Here is a 13,757-nt window from a genome sequence, read left to right on the forward strand (position 1 = left end):
AGACAGCCATTTTGCTTTTTTGCATTTCTTTTCCATGGGGATGGTCTTGACCCCTGTCTCCTGTACAATGTCACAAACCTCTGTCCATAGTTCATCAGGCACTCTATCAGATCTAGGCCCTTAAATCTATTTCTCACTTCCACTGTATAATCATAAGGGATTTGATTTAGGTCATAGCTGAATGGTCTAGTGGTTTTCCCTACTTTCTTCAATTTAAGTCTGAATTTGGCAATAAGGAGTTCATGGTCTGAGCCACAGTAAGCTCCTGGTCTTGTTTTTGCTAACTGTGCAGAGCTTCTCCATCTTTGGCTGCAAAGAATATAATCAATCTGATTTCGGTGTTGACCATCTGGTGATGTCCATGTATAGAGTCTTCTCTTGTGTTGTTGGAAGAGGGTATTTGTTATGACCAGTGCATTTTCTTGGCAAAACTCTATTAGTCTTTGCCCTGCTTCATTCCGTATTCCAAGGCCAAATTTGCCTGTTACTCCAGGTGTTTCTTGACTTCCTACTTTTGCATTCCAGTCCCCTATAATGAAAAGGACATCTTTTTTGGGTGTTAGTTCTAGAAGGTCTTGTAGGTCTTCATAGAACCGTTCAACTTCAGCTTCTTCAGCGTTACTGGTTGGGGCATAGACTTGGATTACTGTGATATTGAATGGTTTGCCTTGGAAACGAACAGAGATCATTCTGTCATTTATGAGATTGCATCCAAGTACTGCATTTCGGACTCTTTTGTTGACCATGATGGCTACTCCATTTCTTCTGAGGGATTCCTGCCCGCAGTAGTAGATATAATGGTCATCTGAGTTAAATTCACCCATTCCAGTCCATTTCAGTTTGCTGATTCCTAGAATGTCGACATTCACTCTTGCCATCTCTTGTTTGACCACTTCTAATTTGCCTTGGTTCATGGACCTGACATTCCAGGTTCCTATGCAATATTGCTCTTTACAGCATCGGACTTTGCTTCTATCACCAGTTACATCCACAGCTGGGTATTCTTTTTGCTTTGGTTCCATCCCTTCATTCTTTCTGGAGTTATTTCTCCACTGATCTCCAGTAGCATATTGGGCACCTACTGACCTGGGGAGTTTCTCTTTCAGTATCCTATAATTTTGCCTTTTCATACTGTTCATGGGGTTCTCAAGGCAAGAATACTGAAGTGGTTTGCCATTCCCTTCTCCAGTGGACCACATTCTGTCAGATCTCTCCACCATGACCCGTCCGTCTTGGGTGGCCCCACATGGCATGGCTTAGTTTCATTGAGTTAGACAAGGCTGTGGTCCTAGTGTGATTAGATTGACTAGTTTTCTGTGAGTATGGTTTCAGTGTGTTTGCCCTCTGATGCCCTCTTGCAACACCTACCGTCTCTCCTGTATACATGTTACTAAACTTTTGTTTTTCTCCTGTTAATCTGTCTCATGTCAATTTAATTCTCAGACTACTCAGAAGGACCTAGAAGTGTAGCTGCTGCTGCTGCTGCTGCTAAGTCGCTTCAGTCATGTCCGACTCTGTGGGACCCCAGAGACGGCAGCCCCCCAGGCTCCCCCGTCCCTGGGATTCTCCAGGCAAGAACACTGGAGTGGGTTGCCATTTCCTTTTCCAATGCATGAAAGTGAAAAGTCAAAGTGATGTCGTTCAGTCATGTCTGACTCTTAGCGACCCCATGGACTGCAGCCTACCAGGCTCCTCCATCCATGGGATTTTCCAGGCAAGAGTACTGGAGTGGGGTGCCATTGCCTTCTCCATAGAAGGGTAGAGGAAAGGCTTTTCCTACCCAACAGTAAGAATGCCATAAACTTTTCTGTCAAGTTTTCATTAGTTTATATTCTATTAAGGCCCTTTCCTCTCGTTTTTTTCTTTGTGTTACCCAAGTTCTGACAACTCTGCTGCCAAATGGCTAAGTACAAAAAAATAAAGTTCAAGTTAAGAACTTTTCTGTGTTTTTAAGATCTCTGGTGAAAGAGGGGGAAAGGTTGCCTATTTGCTAACATGTGAGATTTCTAAAATTTTACCCTTGTATGCCTGCTGCCTCATTAGAGGAAGCTGGTATTTACCAATATACTGCTCAGCCCAACTAACCTCCCTAAGCTACAAAAAGGTTACAATCAAACATGATTATCCATTGCCAAGCTACTTTTCAGCTACCTGCTCATAAAATCAAAGAGAATTTTTATTGAACCCAGGGATTACCCTTTCAGGGGAAAATGTTTCCTGAAACCATCTTATAAGAGTGAATCAGACTGCTTTGTTTATCTCCAAGGTCTTGATCGACTAACAAACATTTGCCCAACTTCTACTCAGAATATTTGCTAAGAGTTCTGATAAATCCAAGCATAGTTTACACATGATTAGTCTGTTCCCTTGGACTTCAAGGTGTGTCTCTTCCCAAACCTACCAAATCCTCAAATAACTTTAGGAACCTTCTCCAGAGCTGAACGTCAACATCAACTTTGTCTCCAGAATGAGGAATACTACTGTGATAAAAATCCCCTGATGACCTGTAATAGAGAGTTTGAATTGTTCATCTACTGAAGTATTCCCCAAGAATCAGTCACATTTGTCCACCAGAGCCAAGATGAGCTCATTAATTGTTTTTTGTTTTGTTTGTTTGCTTTTTATATTTGGCCACATCTTGTGGCTCGTGCCCTGCCAGGATCAAACCTTCACCCTGGCAATGAAAACACGAGTCCTAACCACTGGACTGCCAGGGAATTCCCGAGATCATTCATGTTAAGCCTACTTCCTTTATGGCTTATAAGGGTAGCTCATAATACTCTGGTTTTACAAACTGAGACAAGTGAGTGACTTCCTCTTCACTGCCAAACCCCACTAGATTAACAAGCCAAACCCAAATGTGAGGCTTTCCCTATACTGAGAAACAGTAATAAAAGAAATGGTGCCCTGATTCTATTAAAATAATCTGAGTTGTGTGGTGCCTGCTTGAGGGTGAATAGTGTAGCTTTCCAATAAATAGACACACACAATCAAGCTTTTAGACTAACAATTAGTAATCAGAGCATACAAAATAAAATCATGAAATAGACTGGCAAAAAGTTAAAAGTGTAACAAAAGCAAAGTTTGGCTAAGACACATACTTGTAACTGGAATCTAAATTGTTATACACACATGGAAAACAAGTTGACATTATCTTGACTTTATAAATGACCTATGACCCAGGAATTTCACTCTTAGGTATATACCTTAAAGACACTCTTGAACTTGAGAATCTAAAGACATGTACAAACATGATTATAACATCATTGCTTTTAATAATAAATACTGGAGACAGCCTAAATACATAACAGTAGTAGAACAGATTTACAAGGGGAATGGAATGGTGATACAACGGAAGAGTTTACAGCTGTTAAGATAAAGGAGCTACAATTAAACCTATCAAAAAATATACATTTCAAAAATAAGATGTTGAAAAAAATCATCAAAACAATAATACACTATTCTATACCATTTTTGTACATTCCTAAAACATGCAATATTAAATACATATTATTTAGGGAAGTCTTCATATAAAGCAACACATTTTTAAAAAGCCAGGGGGTGATCAATACAAAATTCACAATAGTGGTTACCTCTGAGGTCAGAAAAGGGCAGATGCAGTATAGCAGGAAAAAACCCAGGCTATCAAGGCAGACTGCTTTCTCCTTAGCCATGGTATGGTTTCTTTCTTCATACTTTTCATGTGTTATATATTAATTGCTTGCTGTTTTGTGTTCATGGAATAGTCCTCAATCATATTTTTAAATAAAGTGTAAACTAGAAGATAGATGGGGTAAGGAAATATTGCTTTTCATCAGAAGCTATTACATACTATTTTAAAAAGCATACATATTTTATACTCACACAAACAAATAAAACTTTCAGACTTTGCCTCCAAAATAGTGTGAATGTGTCAGAAGGTTGGGGGTGGGTAGGGATATTAGGGCAACTTTGTAGGCCCTGAAATAAAATTATCTCCATGATATATTTTGTCCCATTTGTATATAAATCTTTTAAAGTGTGTGTGTGTGTGTGTGTGTGTGTGTGTGTGTGTGTGTGTGTGTATTTCTTAGAGTATGAGAAGAACATTTCTAGGATCCATGAGAAAGAAAATTTGTAAGAATCTACAGCAGTTGTCTCCTCTGACAGGCAGATTTCCTTTTCATTTTATTGTATAATTCCTTGTATTTTCATTTAACTTTACTGTTTAATTAACTAATTTAATTAATCAATGCTATATGAGCTTTGGGGCTTCCCTGTAGCTCAGACAGTAAAGAATCTGCTTGCAGTGGAGACCTGGGTTCCAAACCTGACTTCCATTCCTGAGAAGGGAATGGCAGTCCACTTCAGTATTCTTGCCTGGAGATTTCCATGGACAGAGGAGCCTAGCGGGCCACGGTCCATGGGATCGCAAAGTGTCGGACACGACTGAGCGGCTAACATGCTATATGAGCTTTACCTTTCTGATTAAATTACTTTTTGAATGACAGCAGGAGGTGGGAGAAGAGGCTGAGGAAGGGAGGCCTCCTGGAGACGGCAGCAAGGGCCGCAGGGCCCCCGCCATCCGCTCTGTGAGCGCTGACACCTCCTCGCATCCTTGTCGGGGCCCCAGTTCAGGACCAGGCCACCCCGTGGGCGGGGCGGCGGGCGGTGGGCGGAGACGAGCCCCGGCCGCCCCGCCCCGCGCACCTGGCCGGTTGCCGTGGCAGCAGGCCTCTCTCGCTCGGCCGGACCTCACAATCGGCCGGGGCCGCTGGCCCCTCCCCCGCCCCCTGCGGAGACCGGGCCGCGCGCTCGCCCTCGGCGGGTCCAGAGCCCAAGGACACACACACTCGCTTCCCCGCTGGCCCGCGAGCCTGCTAGACTGCTCTACCCAAAGGGACACCATTCACGACTGGCCGCCCAAGCCGGGCTGGGGGAGCCCAGGGTCGCGTCTGGGACCCGCGCCAAAACCCGCCCCCTCGAGAGGAGGCGCGTCGGAGCGATGACATCTTTGGCTCCTGATCCTCGAGGCGACTAAGAGGTGAGCTCGGCACCTTCGTCCCTGTCACCTGGACTTTCTTTTGAAATTACATCATACCCTCCCTCCCTTCTAGATTGTTCTGAGACTTAAAATTGTAGGGGACAGTAAAGAACACCCGAAATGTAAACCTTGGCTTATGGATGAGCTGAAACCCACAGATGTTTGATTTATTCATGGCCAGCCTGTGTGGAGAGACTTGGCTAAATTCTTTACAAAGCTGACCTCATTTCTGCTTCACACAGTCCGTGAAGTGTGCAGTATTCTTATCCCCATTTCACAGATGAAGAGACCAAGGCACAAACTAGGTAGGTGACTTGTCAAGGTTTATTCAACTCCTTTGTGTAGATAATGTTGCAGAGGAGGAGGAAACACAAGGTGGGGGCGGGGGAGCAACAGATCTGGTTTCCCATCGTACACCCTTTTCACTGTACCTCTCCTCTTTGTAACCAATCACTCTTGCCTCATAGGCTCCTTTGAGAAGTTCGTGAGCTCTGTGGATCTCTCCCTACAAGGGAAAAATTTACCTGGACACACACACCCTGTAGATTTCCATATGATTTCAGAATATCCAGACTCCAAACATGAACTCCAATTTGAGGAATTCCATTATTCCCACTTCCTTTTGAGATTGTCCACAGGGATGTTTAGATAGGGGTTTGCCAAGATGCTCCAGGGCCACACAGACGTACTGAGATGTGTGTGTATGTTGTGACCCTCCTGAGGATCAGAGATGCTATACAATCTACGAGCAACCCAGGACTAAGAGGGCAGGATTTCTATTTCCCCCAAGGGGGTCAGTCTTATCGGTTGGTAGCAAAGAGCACTACACAAGGCCTTTGCTCTCTCCTCAGCATCTCCAAGGTTTCGCCAAGAGATGCAAGCCATAAAACTGACCTATGGGCTGCTTAAGTCATCCTTGTATCTTAATTGGACAAGGCCATATGCTGCTAGTTATTTGTAGGGGCATTGCACTCAGAGACAACCCTGAAGCATGTCTCTATCCTCACAAATGAGGTTGCATCAACTCAGTGTAAGCAATAAGCTTTAGAGGAGCATCTTATCCTATTCTGTATGTGATGTATGTATGAGGTAAGACAACCGTGCACCTAACCAGAAAAGGCTAATAATAATGCAACAAGCCATAAATGCCAGCGAAAATAAATGTCACCAAGCCAAGCAACAAAGGCCAAGAGGATGAGTTCTCAAGCAGCTTGGGACTTAATGGGAGCCTATTTATACACATGGTGCTAACAAACTGCCTCATCAATTCCTAGTCCATCACACATTATAAACAGATTAGAAGGGAACAGAGGGGCTACAGCAAGCAGAACATTAAAGCCACATGCCATGTGATAGCTGATGTTTTCCACAGCAAAAGAGGAAGCACAAAGTATAAACAGCAGGAAGAAGAGGAGGAAGAAAGGAAGGGTCCCAGCACAAATCTGACTGTGGTGGTCACTTATTGGAACACCTTCCTCCTTGCCCTCACCCAGTCGTGGACTGACTGCAACTGCCAAAAACCTCATCATTTCCATGCACCAGACTCAGATCTCTGCCTGAATAAGGTTTCCCATCCCCTTGTGAAGTCTAATTCAGCATGTTCAAAGGCTAGCCGTCTATACTCCGTAACCAATCTGGATCCCATCCTGAGTACTCCATCTCAGAGGCAGGTTGCTCAAACCAGAAACTTAGGCGTTTTCTTTGTTTCTTCCACTCAAGTTTTTAACCTTCAGTCATCATTCATTGAGCAAATATTTATTGGCTGCCTCATAGAAGTCAGGTTCTGGGTGATGGAGAGACAATGATAATCAAAATATAAAGCTTCTATGCCATGAATACTGGCTACTAGTGGGAGAGACAAACAGCACATAAATGGAATATATCTCTATTTTCAGGTCTCTAGATGTTATATATAGAAATGTTTTACTTAATATTGTGAAGAAAATAAACCAAAAGGATGATGTAACATTGTGGCTGCAATTTGAGTGGTGAGAATGCCAGCCAACAGAAATTCTGAGCAAAGAACACTGTAGGCAGAGGGAACAAGAGGTTCCAGGGGCAGGAAGTGAAGTGAAGTAGAAGTCCCTCAGTCATGTCTGACTCTTTGCAACCCCACAGACTGCAGCTCACCAGGCTTCCCTGTCCTTCACTACCTCCCAGAGTTTGTTTAAACTCATGTCCATTGAGTTGGTGATGCCATCCAATCATCTCATCCTCTGTCATCCCCTACTCCACCTGCCTTCTGTCTTTCCCAGCATTAGGGTCTTGTCCACTGAGTTGGCTCTTCACATCAGGTGGTCAGAGTATTGGAGCTTCAGCTTCAGCATCAGTTCTCTCAATGAATATTCAGAGTTGATTTTCTTTAGGATTGACTGGTTTGATCTCCTTGCTGTCCAAGGGATTCTCAAGAGTCTTCTTCAATACCCTAGTTTGAAAGCATCAGTTCTTCAGTGCTCAGCCTTATTTATGGTCCAACTCTCATATCCATACATGACTACTGGAAAAACCATAGCTTTGACTGTATAGACCTTTGGTGGCAAAGTAAAAATGTCTCTTCTTTATAATATGCTGTCTAGGTTGGTCATAGCTTTTCTTCCAAGGAGCAAGAGTTTTTTAATTTCATACCTAACAATTGCACTCATTTCACAGGCTTGGTAAAGTCATGTTCAGAGTCCTCTAAACTAGGCTTCAACCACACGTGAACCAAGAAATTTCAGATGTACAAGCTGGATTTAGAAAAGGCAGAGGAACCAGAGATCAAATTGCCAACATCCAATGGATCGTAGATAAAGCAAGAGAATTAAAGAAAAACATCTACTTCTGCTTCGTTGACTACATTAAAGCCTTTGACTGTGTGGATCACAACTGGAAAATTCTGAAAGAGATGGAAATACCAGACCACCTTACCTCCTTCCTGCAAAACCTGTTTGCAGGTCAAGAAGCAACAGTTAGAATGGGACATGGAATGACAGACTGGTTCAAAATGGGGAAAGGAGTACATATTGTCGCCCTGCTTATTTAACTTATATGCAAAGTATATCATATGAAATACTGGGCTGGATGAAGCACAAGCTGGAATCAAGATTGCAGGGGAAAATATCAATAAATTCAGATATGCAGATGACATCACCATTATGGCAGAAAGTGAAGAGGAACTAAAGAATCTCTTGATGAAGGTGAAAGAGGTGAGTGAAGAACCTGGCTTAAAACGCAACATTAAAAAAACTAAGATCATGGTATCTGGTCCCATCACTTCATGGCAAATAGATGGGGAAACAATGGAAACAGTGACGGATTTTATTTTCTTGAGTTCCAAAATCACTGCAGATGGTGACTGCAGCCGTGAAATTATGATGCTTGCTCCTCGGAAGAAAAGCTATAACACACCTACATGGTGTATTAAAAAGCAGAGACATTACTTTGCCAACAAGGTCCGTCTAGTCAAAGCTATGGATTTTCCAGTAGTCATGTATGGATGTGAGAGTTGGACCGTGAAGAAAGCTGAGCACCAAAGAATTGATGCTTTTGAACTATGGTGTTGGAGAAGACTCTTGCAAGTCCCTTGGACTGCAAGGAGATCCAACAAGTCCATCCTAATTGTTCTTGCCTGGAGAATCCCATGGACGGGGGAGCCTGGTGGGCTGCCGTCTATGGGGTCACACAGAGTCAGACACGATTGAAGTGACTCAGCAGCAGCAAAGGAAATCAGTCCTGAATATTCATTGGAAGGACTGATGCTGAAACTGAAGCTCCAGTACTTTAGCACCTGATGTGAAGAATCAACTCATTGGAAAAGATCCTGATGCTGGGAAAGATAGAAGACAGGTGGAGAAGGCGATGACAGAGGACGAGTTGGTTGGATGGCATCACCAACTCAATGGATATGAGTTTGAGCAAGCTCTAGGAGATGGTGAAGGATTGGGAAGTCTGGCGTGCTACAGTCTGTGGGGTCGCAAAGATTCGGACACAAGCAACAGAACAACAACAACGTGGTCTACTACTTGACCCAAAATAACGTGTTTGGGAACTGAATAAGCAATAAGAGATAAAATTATGCATTAGAAGGCTCATTGCAACTTAGTGGGATTATTTATGAAAATTTACAGTTGTGTCTCAATCATTTACCTGCCTCATTCCCACATAAGATAAAATAGGAATCATCCGTCACATCTTTGGTATTTCCCAGAGCTCAAGAGATTCCTGTTTATAATGAGCAGCTCACATTTCTACACAATCTTTACAGCATTTTTAAAGTGCTGAAATCTGTGTGTTCTCTACACTGTGAGAGATGTGCTGATACAGAGCATTGTAGTGCGAAGCTTGGCAGTTTAGTTGACCTCACCTTCTTCATGGGTAAACGGTAAGGCTGTATCAAAGAGGGATGATTAAATGAGATAATAAGAAAACTGCATACCCAGTTTACTTTATGATGGAAGATTTGTTTTGAAATATTTTAACATTATGCTAGCTGAGTATTTTTGTGCTTATGTGTAATTTCTGCTTTCATGAAATTAGTTACAATAAATTATGGTAATAATGTTTCATAGGAAACAGCATCTCTTCTTAGGGAAGCCTTAGAATACTGTTTAGTCAAAATCAAGATGAAAAAAGTAACTCTGAGTTCTATGTTTTGCTTTGATTTTTGCTGCTATAGTTTTTGGTTTGGCCCACAAAGGCATTTGCAAGAAGCTGGTCAGATATGGCTTTAGCAGATAAGAGACTTGAGAACCTGCAGATCTACAAAGTTCTTCAGTGTGTTCGGAACAAAGACAAGAAGCAGATAGAGAAGTTGACCAGGCTCGGATATCCTGAACTCATCAATTTCACAGACCCAGTCAATGGAAACAGTGCTCTGCACTTAGCCTCAGTTTCCAATGACATCGACATGGTCAGCTTTCTCCTGAGCCTTGGTGCTCACCCTGATGTGCAAGACAAAATGGGCTGTACTCCGACTATGAGGGCTGCAGAACTGGGCCACGAATTGTCCATGGAAATATTAGCCAAAGCAAAAGCCGATATGACTGTTGTTGATAATGAAGGAAAAGGTAAAAACTCTTAGCATTCTATCTAGTAAATGCAATTCGATTTGCATTTTTTCTTAACTTTAGAAGTCAATATAATGCATTGTTTGCTTTCAGACTTTAGAAGGGAGTTACTCATGGCATGTAGTATTGAGAGGCTAGATTCTCACTCTCATATCTTCCCATAATTTGAAAAGTGTAGATGTTTCTTAGGAAAACCAGTTCTGAGAACTTTCTCATTGAGAAAAAATATTAGAATTAATCTTTTTGTTTTTAATGTGGAGAACTTTCAACATGACACACTGATATTTCCATAATCATAATCACTTATTGTAAAATATAAAATTCATTTAGAATTTGACATGTTAGAACCTCAAGTAATACTTGAGCTAGGGTTTTGCTCTCAAGAGCAGTCTATGTAGAAAGTAGTTGCATGTGAGAACTTGAGGAACTAAGGTGGATTCTGACATAAGCTCCAAACTTTCTATCAGTTGTTTTAAAACTATATTTGGAAATATGACTTAATCATAGAAATATGACATGTCTGTGATTATTCAGGCGAGCCAGCACTGTCTCACTCTTTCCCTCCCAAACCCCGTCTTAAGACCACGATCTGGAAGCTTCTTATCCAAACAACTCAAGGTTCTGCATCATCTTTCATGATGCAGCCTCATGAAAATTACTAAGAAAATTACCACCAGGCTTAACATAAACTGGTAGATTTAATCAGTTGTTCCAAAGAATTTCTTCAAGTACAAAGCCATTAACATCAGTCCCACATTAGAAAATGAATCCTATTTTATACCATTAATTAATGTTTTCTGACAGGAACAGAATCTGCTTTCATAACTCTCTGTGGACATGGTATTTGATAAGTGACTTGCTTATAACAAGAGAAGAGGACAAAGAAAAGGAACAACTATTCAATTATTCAATGCACTCATGAGTCAAATGTATTTTTTAATGTTTTCATTCTAAAAAAACCCAGAAGCCTTTCAAAGCCCTATACAACAGTGGTCCCCAATATTTTTGGCACGAGGGACTGGTTTTGTGGAAGACCATTTTTCTGTGGACTGGGGAGGTGGGGGAACGGAGCAAGTGATGCTGTCATAGTATAAAACAAATGGCAGTTCTATGGAGCATCTAGATAAATGTAAACTGGATAAACTCTACCATTAAAATAAAAATACATGAAGATTGAAAAATGAGAGTTACTCAAACAATTAAAAATAGAAAGATGGTCAGGGACATGTTGAAATGCAAAATCAAAGACAGAGAAGTCATAACAGGCAAAAGTGAACCAAAACAACAATGACAACAGCAAAACCTGGACTTGCTGCATTGTCGTTGTGTCAGTTCACTCTTGCCTGCTATGGCTTCTCTGTCTTTGATTTTCAACATATCCTTGACCATCTTTCTGTTTTTAACTGTTTGAGTAACTATTTCAGATGCGTGTTTATATGAAATATATTTCAGTTTTGATTTTCACATAAATTGTATTTTTATTTTAATGGTAGTTCAGTTCAGTTCAGTCGCTCAGTCATGTACGACTCTTTGCGAGCCCATGAATCGCAGCACGCCAGGCCTCCCTGTCCATCACCAACTCCCGGAGTTCACCCAAACTCACGTCCATCGAGTCGGTGATGCCATCCAGCCATCTCATCCTCTGTCGTCCCCTTCTCCTCCTGCCCCCAATCCCTCCCAGCATCAGAGTCTTTTCCAATGAGTCAACTCTTCGCATGAGGTGGCCAAAGTACTGGAGTTTCAGCTTTAGCATCATTCCTTCCAAATGCTCTGTAGAACTGTCATTTATTTTATTCTATAAAAGCATAATATATTTAATTTATATAAATACAGATAAATACATGGAAAAATAATTTTCTCTATGGTCCATATGATCTTTGTTTTGTTATAAGTGTGTATATCTTCCTTCTCATATTTTCTAAAATTAATGGTCTGTTTCTAGTTCTTTTAATGGCTAACTTGACAGCTTTACATGTACATAAACCTCTGTTTATCAAATCAGCATGCTAAACAGTGTTCATTGATATTTTTCTATGAAAGATGAGATTGGTACAAGAATTCTTCCCGTCACCTCCTTTCCAGTATCTAATTTTAGTAAATTATAATCATTTTAGTTCTTTCAATGATTCTTTTCATACCTTTTGTCTGTTTTTAATAATATCTCAAAACTCCTGCAATAAAAGATAAAGAAAATTGAATGCTTAAACTCTCTTCTTTCCTCTCTTCCCTACAAGTTTTGTTAAATTTCCCTATTATTTCTTTTTTTTTAATTTTATTATTATTATTATTTTTACTTTACAATATTGTATTGGTTTTGCCATACATCAACATGCATCCGCCACAGCTGTACACGTGTTCCCATCCTGAACCCCCCTCCCACCTCCCTCATTGTGAACTACAATTTTATTTTCTGTATCTAGAATTCCCAAAGTGATTGAGCTTTGATTCAATGATTGAAGGGATTCAGCATCTATCATGGGTCTTTTAGTCATATATTCCTTGTTGATCTCCTGTTAGACTCATTTTTGTCATTGAGTAGTTTAGCTCACTCCTTTGGGCTTATATACTTTGATTTCTTGCATCTTTAAGTTTATATGTTCATCTCTTTTCTATATAAACAATTGCTTGACTGAGTGTTAAAAATTCCCTGTTTTCTTTCCCGAGTGACATTGTAAAACTCCTTTGCTTATTTTCTAGCACTGAATGTTGCTGTGCCAAAGTCTTGCAGCCAAACTTGACATTTTCTCTCTAGAGAGGGCTTGAATTTTTAACTGGCTGCTTACAGGACACTTTGTTTATCTAGTTTTGTCTAGGCACGTATTATGTATTGTTCCTAATCAGTTTTTCCTGAGATCCAGTGTATTGCTGCTAGATCTAGGTTTTTGCTTCAAGAGGGTTTTCTTTTATTATATCTTTCCATTTTTCTGTCCCATTTAGTCTTTTATTGAACACCAATTACATACATGTTAAGTATTATTTGCCTTTCTAGACCATTTAAACTCTTGGATCTTTTTCAAGTTCTTTCAACGTTTTCCTCCGTGTCCCTGACTATGGTTTTGGCAGTGTCTGCTCTCCTTTCTCCTGCTTCCATGTGACTTTCATTTCTTTAGTGGTTTTATTTTTCTCTACCATTTCTTTTATAATATATACTTGCTCAAATTCACCTTTTCCTTCTATTTATCTTTTTGGTTTGGTCTACCTTTACATTTTTGTTTCAGAAAAAGTTATATTTAAATTTTTGTTATCAGTAATGGATCAGTCAATGATTTTCATGTGGTATAGTTGTTTGATAATATAATTTTTGCCTAGTGTTTGTCAGCTTCCTTTCCTTTTCTTTCAGTAACTTTTTTCATAGGTCGTATGCTGGTTTTTTGTTGGTTACTGTTCCTATTGGAATGAAGTCTGTTTTTAGAGTTGAAGTCATTACAAAGTCAGTTTGGAGTTTGTCTGCTGTTTACTTGGGTTTCTTAAGAAAACTCTGACCGGGGTTTATAAACAGTACTCCTGGTCTGTAGTACATTTTTGACATGGATTATGTTGAGGGTCTGTATGTCACGGATACCAGATACGAGGAGTTAGCATTTTTCTCTTTGCCGTGAACAAATTGCCATCTACATTTTCTTCTCACTGCAACTGCACAGGCAGCCTGCTCCCTGTAAACGTGGCTAGTGTACACAATTCATCATTCA

At 40.7% G+C, this 13,757-nt stretch overlaps 1 protein-coding gene across 4 annotated transcripts in view; it reads left to right on the forward strand.

Moving 5' to 3' along the window:
• The first annotated feature begins 4,708 nt into the window (after nt 1-4,708).
• The window catches only part of ANKEF1 (ankyrin repeat and EF-hand domain containing 1), a 28,899-nt gene continuing 19,850 nt past the window's right edge, over nt 4,709-13,757 (forward strand). Inside the window, exons 1-3 of one of the 4 annotated variants that reach the window (XM_070800691.1) lie at nt 4,709-5,023; nt 7,673-8,208; nt 9,678-10,068. In XM_070800691.1, coding sequence (XP_070656792.1) covers nt 8,158-8,208; nt 9,678-10,068 — 442 coding nt within the window. In that variant the 5' untranslated portion in view covers nt 4,709-5,023; nt 7,673-8,157. The other 3 variants (XM_019973159.2, XM_070800692.1, XM_070800693.1) reach the window with 3 other exon arrangements.

This window comes from Bos indicus, chromosome 13 (assembly GCF_029378745.1).
Source record: "Bos indicus isolate NIAB-ARS_2022 breed Sahiwal x Tharparkar chromosome 13, NIAB-ARS_B.indTharparkar_mat_pri_1.0, whole genome shotgun sequence".
Taxonomy (NCBI): Eukaryota; Metazoa; Chordata; class Mammalia; order Artiodactyla; family Bovidae; genus Bos; species Bos indicus.